The sequence below is a fragment of the Leptosomus discolor genome, chromosome 1 (genome assembly GCF_034619465.1).
Source record: "Leptosomus discolor isolate bLepDis1 chromosome 1, bLepDis1.hap2, whole genome shotgun sequence".
In the NCBI taxonomy this organism is placed as follows: domain Eukaryota; kingdom Metazoa; phylum Chordata; class Aves; order Leptosomiformes; family Leptosomidae; genus Leptosomus; species Leptosomus discolor.
The window spans coordinates 205,251,598-205,270,605 of NC_141391.1; the positions used below are offsets into that span (position 1 = coordinate 205,251,598).

At 39.9% G+C, this 19,008-nt stretch overlaps 2 protein-coding genes across 2 annotated transcripts in view; one reads left to right on the forward strand and one right to left on the reverse strand.

Annotated features, from left to right (window-relative positions):
- FBXL13 (F-box and leucine rich repeat protein 13) overlaps positions 1 to 3,393 on the forward strand; it is a 43,796-nt gene extending 40,403 nt beyond the window's left edge. Inside the window, exon 11 of the mRNA XM_086474316.1 lies at positions 2,808 to 3,393. Within this exon, the coding sequence (XP_086330442.1) occupies positions 2,808 to 2,943 (136 nt within the window). The 3' untranslated portion in view covers positions 2,944 to 3,393. The remainder of the gene's footprint in view (positions 1 to 2,807) is intronic.
- A 771-nt stretch (positions 3,394 to 4,164) lies between these two features.
- FAM185A (family with sequence similarity 185 member A) overlaps positions 4,165 to 19,008 on the reverse strand; it is a 47,093-nt gene continuing 32,249 nt past the window's right edge. The window contains exons 6-8 of the mRNA XM_086474326.1: positions 16,842 to 16,937; positions 14,417 to 14,551; positions 4,165 to 5,854 (exon numbers count right to left, since the gene is read on the reverse strand). Coding sequence (XP_086330452.1) covers positions 5,739 to 5,854; positions 14,417 to 14,551; positions 16,842 to 16,937 — 347 coding nt within the window. The 3' untranslated portion in view covers positions 4,165 to 5,738. The remainder of the gene's footprint in view (positions 5,855 to 14,416; positions 14,552 to 16,841; positions 16,938 to 19,008) is intronic.

A 19,008-nucleotide genomic window follows, 5' to 3' on the forward strand; every position in this document is an offset into this window, starting at 1 on the left:
GAAGTGACATGGAGGCTCCTGGAATGTGGCCTGGAACTGGATGGCATAAAATGATACAACTACTGCAGCTAACATAGACCTCAGAATACTTCAGATTTTATGTAGTCTTATCACTTTTTGTAACGTGGAGCATGCTTGCAGGATGCGTTCTGCTTTTGCCATTAGCTGCCTGCCTCTGCTTGTTTCTTCAGCTTAATTTCTCCTGCATTTGCACTATAAACAGTTCTCCCATGATTAAGTTATTATTTCCATTACTTTTTCCTCTTGATTGGTTTTTGTAACCTTGTCTCAAAAATGCTTTTCAAAAACCTCACTATGATGGACACAATCAAACATTTCTGAATTTTGGAATGGCTCAGGATTCAGACTGAATCCAAGAACTGTATTTCCTAGCTACCCCCCTCTAGTAAAAGGGATTGAAACTCTGGGTGATGATTCAATTATATATTCCAGTGCTGCTCAAGCCATGTGTTTGGGCCAGTACTTTTGCCTGACTTACACCGGGAGATATTTACTTTACCAAAGAAATTGTAAATATTTGCTAAAATGTTTTTATTAATCAATGTGCTCATTTAAGACACTATATAAATAAATAAGCAGGCTCTATCATAGCACAGTATATCTTAAATAAACAATCTATTTTGCCATGTGCTGATGATTAATGAATGGCTGTTTCTGGCAAACTAATCAACTGTAGCTCCAGGCATGTGACAGCAGAAGTTTCCAAAAAAATAGTAACAGCTCCCCTTATACATACTTCAGACAGCAGCCATACATTGCAGTTTCCATGAAAAACAGGAATTTGGACTTGGATGAGTTGATTTATATTTTATAGCTTAGAGCTTATAGCTCATATAAATTGTGCACACATTCCTCAATGGCAGAGGCCTCCCCAGTATAAAAACAGATACAGCCTTGTGTTCATGTGGTTCATACAGTGTGTCACTGTTAGATTTAAAAAAAATATATGTCCTGCGGTGGTTGAAAAGGAGCCTTCCTTGCTTCATTAATTTTGTCCCCTTTGCACCCACCCCTGCTTCTCCTTTCCCCCTGTAGTGGTGCAAGCATTACAGCTGCGAGTGTCTGCCTCTTTTGTAACCATCTTCAGCATTTTCACTTTTGAGAAAAAAAATACTGTAATATTTTTGTAGTAGCATTACTGGCAGATAACATACCGCTTTATTTCGGATTTTTTTCTATTATTGTCTAGACACCATACATTACATTCTGTTACAGAGCTTGGGAAAATGGCCAGCAGGGAGAAAGGCTACCTTGCTGTGGCTGTGAGACACCAGATCAGGTTGACTCTCCTGAAGGGGATGGGAGATGTGCAGAGCTGGCTCTTCCCCAATGAGCACAGCAGTGCGCTCAGCCTGGGGGAGCCTTCTGGAGTGCAAGAGCTGGCGATGGGGGGAGACCGGGGGAGGCGAGGGCTCTGCGCAGTCAGGAGCAGGCCGGCAGCCAAGTCGCAGAAGTGATGGAAAGAAAGAGGCGTTCATAAGACTGAAAGTGGCAGTTGAGTTTATTCAGCTCGGGAAGGCAATGAAAGTTGCTGCCAGGGAAGCAGGAACAGGAGAAAGTTGCTCTTCACCTTCTTTTTAGGGTGTCTCCCTCAGCAGGCCTGGTTTTCTCCTATTTCTGTGTCATTTTGCTCTAGTTTGTTGTGTTTGTGTTCTAACGCTACAAAGGGGCAGCGGCCACAAAATGCTGAGGGAGATCAGAGGGGTCATGGGTGGTGTGGGACATCCTAAGTCATTTTGTTCTGGTTCAGCTGTCACAGAAGCTGCAACACACAGCCTTGGGGCGAGCTTGGGGCCAGCGCAGGTAACTGTCACACTGCCCACTGCATATCCAATCCCAGTTCAGAAACAGTACACTTTAAAAAGAGGTGGGTGACAGGAGATAACTACAAGCGGAGAGGTTAGCCAAAAAGCAAGCAGGTGAACCACAAAAGGGTAAAAATACTTGGAGGTGCCACAGGCACAGAAAAAAATTGAGATAGGGACCTGCACAGTTACCATCGCCTTCCTATATAGCTACAAAAAACCACTCTGGAGACTCTGTGATATCTTTTGATATAACTGGTTTATTTATCTTGTTTGGTGGTGTTTTCTTCAAAACACAATGCTATTATTCCAACAGCATCGCCTGCTCAGTCCCAAAGACCTGTGTTTTAGGCTTGCCCATCAAGACAGACACTGACACACTAGAGCAAGTGCAGATAAGGGCCACCAAGACCATTAAAGGGCTGGAGCACGTGACGTGTAAAGAGAGGCCGAGAGAACTGCTTTGCTCAATCATAAAAACAGAAGGCTCTGGCTGGGGGAGACCTTATTGCTATTTGAAACTCTGATCAGAGGATACAGAAGAGAAGACATGACCAGACTGTTCTCAAAGGTGCACTGATAGGACAAGTGGCACATGTAAAGTTCTGCTCACATACAAGGAAACTGTTTTTTAATCAGGAGGCTTGTCAAACACTTGAACAGGATCTCAGAGAGGCTGTGCAATCTTCATCTGTAGAAATATCCAGAACTCAGCCGGCAAAGCCATGACCCACCTGGTCTAGTGGGATCCAAAACCAGGATTAAACAATCCCCAGAGGCACCTTCCTGCCTAATTTATTCTGTGACTCTATTGCCCTACCAATTATCTTATTTTTTAATTTTCACACCACCTCTTATAGTATTGATAGCTTCAGTTAAAACACGGAACTTTTGCCCATTAAATGGCTTTTAGTATTCTTTGTAGAATCAGCCTCTGCAAGTTCTTTTTCCTTTTGTAATTTTTTTTAACTCTTGTTGCAGGCAAGCTGTCTTGAAATATACAGCCAAACTGGAGAAACAAGAACATAATGATGCTGACCCTCCTTCCTGGCTTGGATATGACCGGGATGGTAACATACTCACCTTCACCAAAAACCACATATCAGAGCCTGAGTAAACAAATTCTTCACAGTGAAAGATGAAGAAATTGTGCATCATCTACAGTTCAAGAGTTTTTCACTAGAGCATCATGACAAGGACACTATATTATTTTCCTTGAAGCTAATCACACTTTAATAAAAGGCCATTTGTTGAATTCATAAGGAAGCATTGCGAATCTTTCTTGCAGGAGTGTGTATGCCTTCAAGCAAGACAGCTGCACTGAACAACATTGCTGTATTTCAGATGTTGATTCAAGCTGTCTTCATCTTTCAATAGTGGGAAGTCTTTGTAGTCTCACACAGAGTAAGCAATAAATAAATCTGCATGTGTTTGGGGTTCTTTGCCATGAAGGTCCTCTCCAGGACATAAACACTCTGACTTCCCTGAGAAGTTCATGCTTGACACGGCTGGTACTCATCAAGTACAGTGTTCTTCAGCAATGAAGAACAGTGAAGGGGTAGTGACAGCCTATTCCCTAATACACCAACTACAGGTGCCTTTAAGCACAGTTCTCTACTTCCCAACAGTCACTTGTGCACCCAGAGCCCTAACTCCCATAAAAGCCTCTCAAGGCTGAGTTCAAATGCTGTAAACAAGCTGATGTTTACATGTGCAGAGCTGAACTGCGGGCTGGCTGGTAGTGACCGAGACAGGAGCATCAAATAAAAAGGAACGCAGATGAGAAGCGTTAAAGGATACATTTTACCCAGTTACAAGAACATGTCTTCTCATCAAACAGACAAATAAAATGACCACACGTGGGATCTGCCATTCACATTACTGATAATCCACTAATCTTTCCCTGTCTAGAGAAAAATACAAAGTTTCACGTCATTATTGCAGAACAAGACATTACTCAAATGTCTTTGGGGAAACTCCCAAAGATTTGTCTGTCTTCAGCTCACTCTTGACCTTTATGTTGAAGTTCTAGCTGGTCTCAACATTTATTAGCTTGCAAAGAATATAATCAGAGTAGCGTTAGTGGTAGCACACTTTTTCTGATGGCTTATTTAAATTTCTTTAAACAAATAACTAACAATCCTAATATTTAGCTCCAGCCGGTTTCAGAAGAGGAATGCCTTAGCTTGCTTTCTTTTGAATGTGGAAGAAATAACATGTCCTCTTACTATGTGCTCCCTTAAATTGCTGATGCAGCAGTCCCAAAAGCATGACCTTAATCACAGAGGCTGACAGGCTTTTTATTCCGGGTGAATAATGGAACATTAAACGGACTCAATTTTGTGAAATATCTACTACACTGTTTTTATTTTTCAATGCAGTGTGAACTGAGAGATGCTTCTTTCACTTTGTCTGCAGCAGTGCACAGAAATCATTAGTTTCAAAAATTTTTCAGGAAATCTAAAACCACTACACATTTATTGATTTTGTGTCTTTCACTAGTAATACTATATTGCTTTTAGTAATAATATTAGCAATGTTTTATATATTAGAGTTTATATTAAAAATACATGTAATTTGCTATACACATCAGTGCCCACCTCATCCAAACAAACAGTACACACAACGACAAACAGAACGTGGAGTTTTTAACCACGCTGCATTATAGTAACAATGCTGCCCTTGACTATTGCAGTCCATTACCAGGGGCAATTATATGTCTTCAAAACATCCAAAGTACATACACACAACTTAAAACCTGAGCTGACACTCTGACCTCTTCTTTGCTACTCTCCATCCCCTCAGTTGGCAGGAATTCTTACATTTCAGTTTTAAAACACAAATTTCAGCACTTCTTTTATAAGGCGCCATATGTAAGCACGGAAAGGCTTTTAAAAGCTCCATTTACTTTACTCTGTGTTTGTATTACAGTAACACAAAATCCTCCACAAAAATCTTGTCTGGCCTTGTGCAGGACACGCATAATTCCCTCACCTCCCTCCTCTGCCTTTCTGCCTCAGAGAGCTTACAGCCCAGTTGTGCAAGCCTGACAGTAAGTCACAGGAAATACAGCAAATAAACAGATTACAGTTCTCATTTATTAGCCCAATATTTCCATTCTTCGGCAGCTTTTACTTTAGGCGAATGTTCACATGGACTCATATCTGAAGTGCAGTTGGTGGAGTGTTCCTCCTTGAAATCAGCCAGACCTATTGCACTTCTGAGGATTTATTTTAAAAGCCTCCCTTTGCTGAAAAACAGTGGTAGACAGAACTAGAGTTCTTATCTCTGTCCCTAAACAAGTGGTTCGGGATGACATGGAGCAAGTTCCATCATTTCGTAGAAGTAGTTTTACATAAACAGTAGCCATTGACAAGGCAGGAACTGATTAGGGGGCAAACACCAAACAAGACCACCAACTAAGAACTACAGTTCTGAAAGTGGTTTTATCCTATCCATGATACGTAATTTATCTGAAGAAAATTCTCCACATTTGCATAAACCAGCAGAATTCCCCAATACCAAGATACTTAATTTGAAAATATAAAATAGCTTGCAGAGTATGTCATCTTGGAAGTAAATTTTCATATTTTCAAATAGAAGACGTTGAAAATGCTTTTTATTTTTAAATGACAACTCCAAACTTGTGCTTGAAAGTTACCAGCTTTTCAACTGACAGGGTAGGTGGGTCACGTTATATAAATTCCAAGTAAGATCGTGTCGTTCCTAAAAGGCACTGAAAGTAAACCAGACCTGTTAAGCACCAGCCACTGTCATGGGCAAATCTTGGCTTAAAGCGCCCTCATTTTTAATATTGTTTCTCTCTTATATAGAGTATACACCAAAGTTTTACAATTTTACAGAAATGTTCCTTTACAATTTCTTGATTTAATCCTTTGGCCTATTTCACCTTTAAGAACTCTTCAGCTTAACAGACTGGATCCAGCTTTGGCTTTTAAGACACACTTTGCCATTTTGTGTGTCAGCCTTAATCCACTTGTCTGTTTCATTCCTTTGATTCATGTGACCTGGAAAAGAGAGTTCTGCTTAGTTTAATTTGACACACCATAAACATATCATCTTCACATTGCCATTTCTTTCAAGCTCCATGGAAATACTTACAAGACTTTTATTCGGTAGAATTTATATATTTCTAACATGGGCTTCTGACATTTCATTCTTGATACAGATTTTTGCATCAATCTCACTTCCTATAATATGTTATTACAATAAAGTTGTGGGGTTTATTACATAGTACTGTAGTTTTTATTACAGGCTAGGAAATACGTTGTGGTGGGTTGACCCTGGTTGGACACCAGGTGCCCACTAAAACCAGTTTATTTATCTTAATATTTAGCTATGTTTTCTTTACCATAAGGTCAAATCATAATTTCTAGTCCTATCACCAGTGGGCAGAGAACAAGAGGACCAGACATGTCGCTACCATTACTGCTTTCTTATGATAACGGCTTAACCCCCCTGTGCCCCACTCCCAAGATGTCTGTCGTCTTACGTGTTTCACAAACTCTGTACGCACGGTCACGCTCTGAAAAGCTCACTGTGTAACAGACAAAGGAGAAAGTTCAACTTACCCTCATTTTACAATTAAGAAGCTGAGGCCAAGAGAGAATAAGTGACCTTCCAAATTTATAGAGAAGATTTATGACCAAACTGGGATCTTTTAAGTCCCAAATCAGTGCCTTTATCACAAGATCAACCTTCACTTTGGTTTATCTTTACAAAATATCTTTTATTATTACTTTAGTGTTTGTGTGACTGAGTGAATTCTAAGTTTAGAACTAACTGGAGCCTGGAATAGCACGAGGGATGGCAGGGAAGCAGATTCTGAAGCAACTTTGCAAACATTCTCTGCTCTGACCTGTAACACAGCTGAAGTTAAATTTTGGCCATGTCGAAAACAGTGGCGACGCTCCAACTGACATCACTGCATTGGTTTTCACAACTCAAGCCTACGTGCCAGAACTTTTCAAAAGTGTTTCAGTGCTTTGGTACTTCTAAGTGGGATTAATTCAAGGTTATGGGCCAAACCCACATCTATTCACTAGCAGGCTGAGGGACTGTCTAGAAGTATGGGATTTTCAGAGGAGTCCCAACACCGTCACAGTTCTCCCACTGAATGAAGAGGTATTTCAGTGTCCTTTGTTGTCAGACTACAACATGCCTTCAAGGATCTCCATGTGGATGTCCTAGTACAATTTCTGCACTGCTGATGGCTCCAGGCAGCAGCAGTCTCAATCACACTCAGTCTCAACACCATTCCTACTCTAAGGCAGAATCCACAGTTCTACTCCCCACCTAATTATGGACTTAAATCTATGACGATCACCACGAAGTTGGACAAATGTGTTGTAGGTGAAATCTGTTAAAATCTGAAACTCCCAATTCCTCAGAAAGCCTTCACAGAATTACAGAACAGTAGGAGTTAGAAGGGGCCTCTGGAGATCATCTGGCCCAACTCCCCCTGCCAGAGCAGGTTCCCCTAGAGCAGGTCACACAGGAACGTGTCCAGCCTGTTTCCCCAATCATCGATTTGCAATAGTATTGTATCAGAGAATACAGAATGGAAATGAAAACAAAAGCTGTATTTAAGTAGAAGTAGCCCTTAAAACATAAGATCAGTCTGAGTTTTAAACAGGAAATAGCCACCAGGTGTCAAAAAAATGAATGAACAAAGAAGTGTAAAGGGAAATTCCAGCTGATCCCTTAACAGAGTTGTAGAGCACTGAAAATAGAGCTTTTTTTTCCTAAGGAGAGAGGACACAATAAGCGTAGGGCAAAGATATTTCCAGAAAGCACATACTGGTGTGCTTGGTCCCAGTTCCTCTCCCTCACGTTTCTGTCACTGTGGCTTATTTCTGTACAAGGAACAAACATTGAAGCACAGAATCAGCCATGTAAGTGAACAATTTCATGCACTGCTTACACCCTGCTACTCTTTCGCTAAAAAGTTCAAGAAGAGTTTTGAAGAAACACAAAAACAAATTAACAAGTGCTGTTTTAAAAGCTGAGTTGTCTGAGCTCTGTTTCTCATTTTGCATTTGCTATGTGAACTTAGAAAAATGTTTTGTTCCTTATGCTTCTTTTGGAGATTTGCCTGTGAAGTGAATGCAGAAAATATCAAACTGCCTGCAGGAAAGTGAGTGTCAAGTTCCATTCCCTAGGGATGAAGATCTTCAAACTATTTTAAGATTATTAAGCCTATTGACAGTAGCAGGTTCAAATCAAGCTCAAGATATTTAAACAGCTTTGTGTACAAGGCGCTAATCAAGCAACAAGGTTTAGTTGGAGACCTTTTGATGACAGCTTGGTCTTAACTGTACTCAATGCCTGTGCTCTGAACACTGTGGGAACATAAGTGGATTTTGAGGATGACACTGCTAGCGTGGTTAAATCACAAAAGCCTGCTGGACTGAGAATGAGGGGGGAAAAAAATTCATTTCAAAACCGACCAGGCAAGACAACAGCATGAGCTCATGAGAAGACATGCACCAGCAGACTGTGGCTGAGTGGCCACCTTTTTTAATTTAATGCCCACAAAAAAGGTTGTTTTTTTTCCATGTGTGGTGTCTAAAGGCCAAGAACACCTTTGCAGAACTTTACACAGTCAAGTACTGTTTATTCAGTCGCCTTCCAGGAGACTGGAGAAGTTAGAGAGCTCTATTTTCACATCATAAAACACACAAAGAAGCATATTTTAAATGTTGTTCACTGGTAGTGTATCTCAAAAAGGCTGTGAACAGCTTGAGTTAAATGCAAGCTGAAACCAATAAAATTCTGTAGGATAGCATCTCATCTAATGTGTTTTATAAAAGTTGGATGAACTTTCTATTTGACTTGAAGGAACGTAATCTTTTCCAGATACAACCTGGGTCTTTGTTTGTTTTTTGTAGATACTGCTTAAGGATCAAGGCTTCACAGAGGGACAATGTTTAGAGGGACACTGTAAAACAAAGCTCTTCCCACTCAATTCTAGTGGCAAAGAGTCAATAAAAATTGCTTCTAGGAAAGAAGGAAATTTTTGAAGAGTGTCTTGAGAACAGAGCAAACAGGGAGGGACGCGGCAGTGGATAGTGTTACTCCTGGGATCAGAACCGTAACTCTGAATGCAACAGACCCAAGTCAGCTGCACAGTGGGAGAAGGAGTGCTACACGTGGACAGCTGTTAAGTTTCAGAAGAAACTGAAGTTTCAGCCGACTGCCATAATACAAGCTCTTTCAGTTATTTCCCTTTTAAAGGCAAGTTACTTGCCTCACATTATTCACTGCCCCTTCAGCTGTGCTTGTATTTAACCCTAGAACTCCATGCAGCTAAAAACACTGAAACTACCTTAAGGTAAACAACATAGATTTTCTGATTACAAAAGCAGTTAAACACATCCGTAAAGCCTTGCATGCATGGTATGAGACTCATGCAGTCAGCTCCTTCCTTTCACTGGCTTTGAAGCAATCCTACAGGGTAAGCCCACAGCACCTCATAGGCCGCTCTCCCAGTACCACTGGGTGAGGAGCCATTCGGTGAGCTGTGAGAAATAAGTTACTCCTGAAGGACAGAGGTAGGAAATGTCCAAATCTCTTGTGTTCCAAAGTGTAATCCAGATCCAACCTCACACGGACATGAAAGCCTTATTATTTCAGCGCACGCCTGAGCGAATGATTGTTGTAAAAAGGAAGGTGCTTCTCACCACAATCTACTTGGAGAACAATCAGTGAAAAGACTTGACCTTATTAGAGAAACCCAGAAAGTCAGAGATAGGGCAGTGGTATCAATGCCCATCTTTTCAAGGGAATCCGTACAGGCTGACTCCCTCCAAAGGCACACGAGGAAGGCGGCGTCTAAGGAGCTTCTAGTGATCAAAAGAATTACTGGATGCTGGATCAACCCAAAAGTCAGAGACAACATCCTATGTGGAAACTTTCACAAGAAAGAGGGGGCTAAAGAAGACAACAGGAGATTCCTCTCCATCCTCAGGACAGACATCTGAGGGAAGGTATGAGTTAACATGAAAGACCGTGCCCTATTACCTGTGTGCATGGTCACCAGAAGACATGGCTCAGAGGAACACTGTTCAGATGTGGCTCAGCAAAGCTTTAGTGCTGTAGATGGGGCAGGATTAGTACCAAAGGCTAAAAATCCTGTTACCTGCTCCAACTGTTTTCAAGCTGGATGAAAAGAGAGAGCAGGAATGTCTCGACTCGGGAGAAGACTATCCTTCCCAAAAAGTATGTTCTTTGTAAAAGGATGGAAAAAAATACAAAGAGGTTCATTTGCCAACTTGAGAAAGTAAGAATAGGGAGACACAATAACCTACGAAAGACAAACATCCGAGGCCTCTGAGAAGCACCTGTGACACTGCGGGACTTTTACCAAGGAAACTCATGCAAGTGCTGAAAACCAGATGGAGTAAGTGACTGCCAAAGTTAAAAGCTCACTCGGCACCAAGCAGCTGGATAGCATCAGGTTAAAGGTTGCCACTGGATATGAACTTGGCACTAGAACTGGGGCAAGGGATGGAGAAAGACCTGGAATCAGATGAGTCCCTGGAACCACTCAGAGTTGGAAGTTTTACATGTTTTGTTTAAAACAACAACAACAAAAAAAAAAGGTGGTGGGGAGGTGGGTGGTGTTATATTCCAGACAATTAGATTTGGAAACTGACACCATCAGCTACAAGGATCCAAAGAAAGTCTCTGAATGATTGCAAGACTTTTTCCAGCCAGCTGACAATGGAAGTGGGCAGCAGCGTGCTCACTGGCTGCATTCATTTAGTCCCCACGTCTATCCATCCACGTGCCTCATAACCTTCCTTTGGAATGGGTGGGAGCAGACGGTCACATCAACTTTGGACAAGAGAAATCAGGGCTGAAAGCAACCTCCTGAGCACGCACTGTATCTAACCTGACATGCTTGCCTAGCCTGTTCTTCACAATCTGCAGTACTGACAGCCCTACGCCCTCCCTAGACAAGTGCTTACTACCAGAAAGTTTATCTTACTATTTAGCTAAGTTTTCTTTACCATAAGGTCAAATAACAATTTCTACTCCTATCACCAGTGTACAGAGAACAATTTATTTCTTTCATCTCTGCAGCAATTTCTTACATACTGGAAGAGTGCATCTTATCTTCCCTCAGTCTTCTCCTCTTTAGACAAAACCAACACTTTTTTTCAGTGTTCCCTTGTAAGTAATTTTTTCAGGCCTCTGCTGATGTGTTCTTCTTCGGAGTCTCTACAGCTGTCCACATCCTTTTTGAACTACAGTACGCAAAACTGGACACCTTCCAGCAAAGTATTACTAATGGCACGTAAAGCCAAGAGATTATTTTGAGTTTTACAGAACAGTCATGTTAATACACAGTTTTATTTTTTGCAACTATGTAACATCATTGTTTCCTGTTTACTGCTTTTATTGAAATATTTCTCCTCTTGGGACCACATAGGTAATTGTTCCTACCTGTGTACTTTGAACTTAAAAGGACTTATTAGAAAAATGGCCTAAAAAGCATATAAATCAAGATTATTTGAATTTTAACCCTGCCCTTCCACATGTTTGTAACCCCTTTGGCATGACAGTCTCCTAAACTCCTCTTCTGCTTGAATATTTCACACTTTTTTGATCTGCTACCCTTCCTCTTTCCATATATAGTTCCAGATATAGTTAATGATCTCTACAGGCTTTTTAAATCACCTGATTTAAGAATACAGGCAGACCTGGAGACACAGGGAAGGCACAGACATCGAGCAGCAAGGGCTAAGCAGAATCCTCTTTTCCTACCCTCTTTGCTAGGGAAAGGAAAAGAATGCCTTGACATGAAAAAAATGAGGTTTTTTTTTAACAGATTTCATGATACCATACATACTATGTCTAAGAGTGACTACTGATGTCAATGGAAACAGATGTCTTATCCTTGCAAATTACTCTGAAGGGTAAACTCCCTGGCACTGCTCTCTAGTTCCTTCCCTTTCTAAGCAAGTGTCCCAACTTTGCAGGAAAGTCTCTTTTCTAAAAAAGCAAAACATTTCTTCACACTCTCATTGCTCTGCCTCTACAGCACTCACTCCAGGCCTTCAACTTCTTGGTTTGACTAAACCCTGCTTGTGGGATTACAGTGTACTGACTTCCCCACTCAGCGTGGAACTGGGAGCTGTCAAGCAAGGCGATGACACACATCATAGCTGCAGTAATAGCAGAAGGGAAGGCTTTCCCAGAGTGGGTGATAGATTAGGTGCACATTTACCCAAGCCACAGAACTCTACCCTGTCTTCCCACTGGAGAGCCTCCTCTCTAACATCTCTCACAATATTCCCAGAGGCAAGTAAAGCTCTCTGAAAGCAGCTGGTTCCTGTGTTATCCACATGAGAACTGGACAGTTTCTGAAAATTCATCTATTTTTAAACTAACCTTTGAGCTCAGAAGCATAAAAATTGACTGCCATGCTCTTGTGATACAGAGGGTTTTTTCCACTTGGCAAAACCCTTTTTCTCTCTCCATTTTATATTTCTCCAGTTGCAGCAGGAGGACTTGGCTTGGTAGTGTTAGGATAATAGTTGGGCCTGATGATCTTAAAGGTCTTTTCCAACCAAAATGATTCTATGACAGCTACAGACTCTGTACCTAAAACTTCAACAGCGCATAATATTTTCATTATATAGAAACAGTATTAAATTATTTTTAATTATTTCAGAATTTACTTGCAGAAGAAAATTCTCAAATATCAACTTCAAGAAGAGATTGTTGAGAATGAGGGAACAAGTGCTTGGCCTGCAGAAAGAATACACTGTCCCCAAGGGATAAGGTGAAGACAAGGAAAAGCAGGGAGCATCTCCCTTGCCATGCCAAAGGAACGTTACTGACTTGGCAAAGAAAGGAGAGGCACTGTTCTCAAAATGGTAAGAAAAGGAGCAAAGGAAATATTAAAACAAACTGCTTGATCTTCCTTCAGGTTTGTTGCTGCCTACTGATCAGTGAAGAAAAGGGAGGAGACAGCTGCTATAAAGGCAGGTATAAAGCTAAAACGCCAGGTATAAAGTCAGATGAAGATACTTCAGGCCAGCACTAGTTTAGCTGAATTGTATCCTGCAGAAAATCCATTCCAAGGTCTGTTTTTCATTCACCTGTATTAAGATTAATTTAGATTTATGTTTAATAATTTTGTGCAATGCTGTAACCTCTTTAAACAACTGATAATCAGTGGCCCAATGCTGTTGCCTCTGCATAATACTTGCTGATTTCCATGCCTTTGGGATATGTGTATTTGAGAGTTAACTGATCAGAGCTGCTTTTGGCCTCCATACAGAATGGTGGCTTGAAAAACAGCATCCACTTCAGCAATAACTACGACTACATAAACACTGACTGGGCCGTGAAACCAGAGAAGCCATTCAGCTGTGTGTATCTGAAACACCACTCTTGTTTTAATGTTGCCAGAGTAACAAGATGATTGACTGGCCCGTGGTCCTCATTCACTGGAAGTGTTGTTTTACTGCTGAGGCGATTCGTTCTATACAGCCTTGCTAGAAACTGGGGTCCTTCCACAGGTTTCTAGCTCAAAAACTTCTAACCATAGTTTTTAAAGAAACTGTATTTAATACCACTAGTAAATTTAAATGCTAGTTACTGTTCAAGGCAGGAAGAGACATGCCTATACATTTCAAGACTACTATTTTATATAAGCAGGTTACATATTAAAGTCATATACATACACTTCCAACATTTCAAGATGGGAGAGGAAAAGTAGTTTTGTCCATATTTTCTTACGTTAAAACCAAATAAAAACTCGTAGCCTCACCCAATCTGCTATCATATCAGGTCATACTGACATAACACATTCAAAAACAAAGCTGGAGCCTTCAGACACATTACGTTAATGTTTCCTCTTGAGCAAACTGAATAATTGGTAACAACAACAGCTTTAACTTCTAGATAGACACGTCCAGAGGAGGAAAGAAATACACACCCTGACAATAAATTGTACAACTGTTTTCTAAAGCAGGAAACAGCAAGACTTGGGATTCCAGAGTTCAATTTTAAATACATTAGAAGAACACTTCCAGTAATTGCAGGCACCTTTCCACATACTCTCTGTTCCTCCACGCTCTAGCTTCTGCTCTTCTAGCTATCTCCCACCCATTGTTTCTCAGCCTGTCCTGCACTGTTTAACATCTATACTGTACATTTATAAATATGCCATACACCCCTCTTATTTTCCCCTCCCACCCAACAGAGACAGAGAAAACTTTTCATTATATTTTTAATAGTCATTCCCTGGCAATTTATTATATGTGACTGTTTAAGCCAACAAAGCAACGGTTCAAATTCAGCCCTGAATTACCTCGCACAAATTCACTGGAATAATGCTGAGGATGAATGTGGCTCTAAGACTTTAGTTAGAGAATCAGTTGTTTGCATCCACAAGTCATCTAGAAACATGGGGAGTACAATGGCACAAGCAAACATTTGAAGCTGAAACAGATGAAACAAGAGGCAGCCAAAAGCAATAAACTCATAAGGAAACATAGATGCCTTTGACTAAGGCCAGACAGACATCAGAAGCCAAGATTAGTAAGCCTTACCACTTATAGTTACGTGGTCATCTTTGGAGGCACTCTGTGTTTCTTTTAACTGGATCTCTGAGCTCACATCCACTTTTCTTCCAGACAACTGTAAATAGGCTTTGAGAGAGGCAGGTACCTTGACTGTAATTGAGCCTGGTATAAATTTAAATGAAAGCTAGTTAGTTTAACATTGACACCAAAGCATGAAACAGGTAATTTAGGTAACTGGAAACAAACCGTCATTTGGTTGGGTTTTGTTGCTGGTTGGTTTTTGGTTTTTTGGGTTTTTTGGGGTTTTGTTTCGTTTCGTTTTTAAAGGCTTCAGAGACAGTAACCTCTTCTTTTGTCTCTTGACAGGATAAATGAAGAATACTTCATTTATCATAACCAGAATACTGTATGCCACATGTAGAAAATGGTGTCACAGTATCTCCTTGGCAGACATGAAAATTAACATTGACATATACTACTAGTAATGGCTCTTGGCAGAGGATCTTATTACAGGAATGATAAAGGGAAGCAAATCTAATAGATCCCACAAGTATTGTGATTTTAGTTTCATCTTCTAGTTGCACATTTACACTCCTGAGCAAGGACCAGGGATCGGATTTGACAACTAACCCAGCCACTGCATGTCACACTACGGAAGAGCTGCTCCTCTGGAACGATGAGTTGCCGCTTACATACCGTTAACACTAGCAACTGTCTTTGCTTTACCGCACAGGGCCAGCTGTTCCCATCCTTGAACAGATGTAGTCTCAAAAGTGACTAACCAGCTTCGACTATGCATCCCTAAAATGTAAACTACTAGCAAAACGGCAGCTTTGGTGGCCTGAATAATTCTACCCTTGAGATTAAAGACAGACTTCTGCTTCCCCTAAATACCATGAGGCTGAAGGCAGATGCTGGGCCCCCGACCTGCCCACATCAGTCATATTTGGAGTTACTCAGTCACAATGTTTGGTAGCTGTGCCCTACACATTAGAACAAAAGCCCACCAAAATTCAGAATACGCTTTCTGTATACGTGCTCCTTAGCTTTTGCCCAATTCCCACATTCACTGTAGAAAAACATTAAAAAGTTTCTTTAACTACATCCCAAAAGATGAAGCAGAACACGGTAAGAGAACTGATGTTACAACAACTACATAGCAGTCAGCAAGCAACCCTAGCTTGCAATTTTGGTTCAGCAGAATCACTTGCCTGTGACAGTCCTGATGAACAAATAACTGTCAGTATGATTGAGGCCCAAGTTTTGCTGGATACACAAAAGACTTAGGATAAGAAAAGGAAAAGGTCTCAATCTTTGGGTCCTCCTTGGAGAGTTGCTGCTCAGTGATGTGACTCATAAAATCCAAGACACATGCAGCTAATATATCACGAATGGGACATTTTCTACACTGCAGCTGTCAGCAGTTACTCTGAATTTACAGGGTAAACAAAATCAGAACTTCATCAACTTTGCCTTTATAAACTGGGCTGCCAGAAGAGTTGTCAGGCAATGTTTTGAAAGTAACATTAGGTAGCTTTTATTAAATACATTCCTCTTTGCTACTAATTGAAAGAGACACTAACTTAATAACAAGTGATTCAAAAGGTAACTAAGAAATAATACAGAAATAAATTTCTTTGCACCAATGGAACCAGGATAGCTTGTATAGAAGAATGGCACACAAGTGATTTCAATGCATTTCCTTTATTATTCCCATTCTGAACAACTGCTAGGCTTTAACAGGGCATAGGCATTGTCTCACAGACCAGAGAAGGGTACCAAACACCATGTTCATTTAAACCACCTGAAGTGCCTGACACGATGTTAAAGTATAAAAATGCTGTAGTGGGGTTTTTTTGCAAAACCAGGACTAACAAGAGGTATTCTGCACTTTGTCATTTACAGTATCTCATCTTCCAAATGGCAAAACTATGAATCCAACTTTAGGCATAAGTTTTTAACTAATCGAAATTTTAGTGAGAAAAAAGGAAGAATAGTAAGGTAAGGCACTCTCATTTTTGTTTTTCTGCCTTTCAGTTTCAACAATGGGACATTTCACCCAAAAAGGAAGGAAAAAGAAATGTAAACGTGTGTCAGTTGTCACACTGCACATACATGTATCAGCATTGTGGAGCAAGCTGTGCTCAAGGCAAAGGAAGACTGTAATCCAAATCAACTCTGCAGAATTCTGCTGGGTACATTGCCAGGGAAAAAAAAAGAAAGTATTGAAAAATACAGTAGTTCTGTAATCCATTTTAAGAACCATTGCCCCTTACAGAGTTTACTGTATTGGAAGTATTTATATACACCTTCCAATAATGTGGTAAAAGAGAATGTAGATAACCAACAATCACAAACTATTTTTTACAGACAAACAAAAACCCCCCACCCTTACCCCCTTTTCTTTTAAATCACAAACTGCCACAAAAAATATTTGTTTTAGTTTGCTAACCTTTCTGGGATTTCAGATCCACTTTTCTTAACTGACTGACATAAACATCTATTGTTCCATGATGTGTAGAAGCTTTTAGACTTCCATCTGATGAATCTAAAAAAGGGAAAAAGAAAATAAAAAACTTGTGTATCATTCACTCTTTTTAAATACAATTTTGCTATAATCTTTATTTTAACTGATTTTGCCAATTCTTCTGTGTTTGAGAAGTATCTTATATTCATCTACTGAATGTCAGACTTCTCTTAGAAATACTTCTGAAGAAGCTTAACTCCCCAGTCGAGAATTGCAGCCAACACCAGTCCCAACGCCATAGCCCTGCAGTTGTTACTGGACTTGTACCATCTACAAGGCCTCAGCAACGCTCCCCTCTTTCTCCAGGGATGCATTTAGCTTGGTGCAAAGACCAAGCACAAAATTTGAACACTAAGATCTACTTTAGCTTCCAAAAGAGTTCATTTGCTCAGACTCTGCACTGGGAGTTTACCCAGGAAAGCTACCCCATGCAAAAAACAAGCAGCTGTGCATTGTGACACCTTGTTACACATAAGAACTGCATTTCAGGCTTTGTAAAGTCTGATTCACTACATCTGAATTTTAAACAAACGTTTGAGATATCCATTGCACTTGAATATACATAGGAAAACAGCATTCGTTCTTTGCCCTGGAATAGAGGGGCTTACCTTTTCTTCTATACCTTATCAGCTGAAATCTTTAGTAGCAAAAGTTTCTTAAGAAGCATTTTTGCAAATAGAAAGCCTTTAAGAAGCCTCAATTGAATAACATGAGTAGTCTTTAATTACTTACAATATATTCCAGTTTTAAATACATAAATTTCCACAATTTTACTGTGAAGTCTTAAAAACTTAAAAAACTTAACTTTTGAACTACTCATAGTCATATAATTGATGAAAATTGCAAAGAAATGATGAAGCAAGTCTAAACAAGCATATAATATGCTTCATATATATGTGAGCAAAAGGCAGGCAGTGACATACCTCTTTAGATACAATGCTAGAAATGAAAGTATCGGCAAGAAATCTTGAAATACTGATAGAGACTGTTTTTCATAGAGTCTAAATGTGCATAGAAAAAAACCACAGTTGAACTTTTAGATGTAGCTAAAATAAAATTTAAAAAAAAATCAAACCTGAGAGAACGAACTTGATTAATAACAAGGATATCTAGCATTAATGCCTTACGCTTGCCATACAATTTTAGCTCCAGACAAGCTCATGTGGAGCTTTTCTGATCCCACATCTCAAGCACAGATGTTGAAGATCAGTGTATTACATACAACAGTAAAAACATGGAAAGGGATTATTATCCCACAGCTAAAACGGATTTCTTTGGAGGGGAAAGTAACTTTAAAAAAAGCAGCCAATCCATATTTAGGTCAGCTGAGAAACTGAGACCATCTTTGGCTAACTAGAAAACAGCAACAACTAGAATTGGATGTGAATGTTCCTGACATCTCAAAAGATTTCATGCTAAAGAAGTTCTGTTCCAAATCTGAAAAAAAAAAAATTAACTCTTCATTAATTGAAATTAATGAACTGGAAAAAAAGGTTTTGCTTGTGTAAGTGACAATGAAATGTTTTATCAGTGACTTTTTAAAAGATTGTTCATAATAGTTAAGTTAGAAAGTTGAAGTCACTAAACCAGAAAAATTTTATATGAATCAACCTTTTTAAATGAATGTTTTTAGTAGTACCACCTTGACATTTTAATGTAAAAGCTATTTTTGCAGATATTCCCAATCAAATTTAGTAACAGCCAATCACTGAGTCCCCACATAACATTGACAGAGATTTTGCTGGCAACAGAAATATCCAGCCTCTGATGCTTCTGCTCTAAACAAAACATGCAATTAGTTCCTTTATCTGCACTCGGAAGAAAAAAAGTCTCCTGTGATAGCACAGCGACCCTCTCCAGGGAGAACAACTGCTGAGGGTCTGTACATCACCCCCAGCTGACGGTGCCTTATAGGGACCAATGTTTATTTAGTGACTCCTTCCTCTCCCCACTCTTTAAATGCAAAAGCAGCTCTTGTGAGATTCTTCACCGTGGAAAGATGCGTTTTGCTAATCTAGCAGCCCCTCTGCAAGACTGAACAAAGTGTTCTTTTCTAGAATTTCAATTAATATACATTGAGGGAAGAAAATAA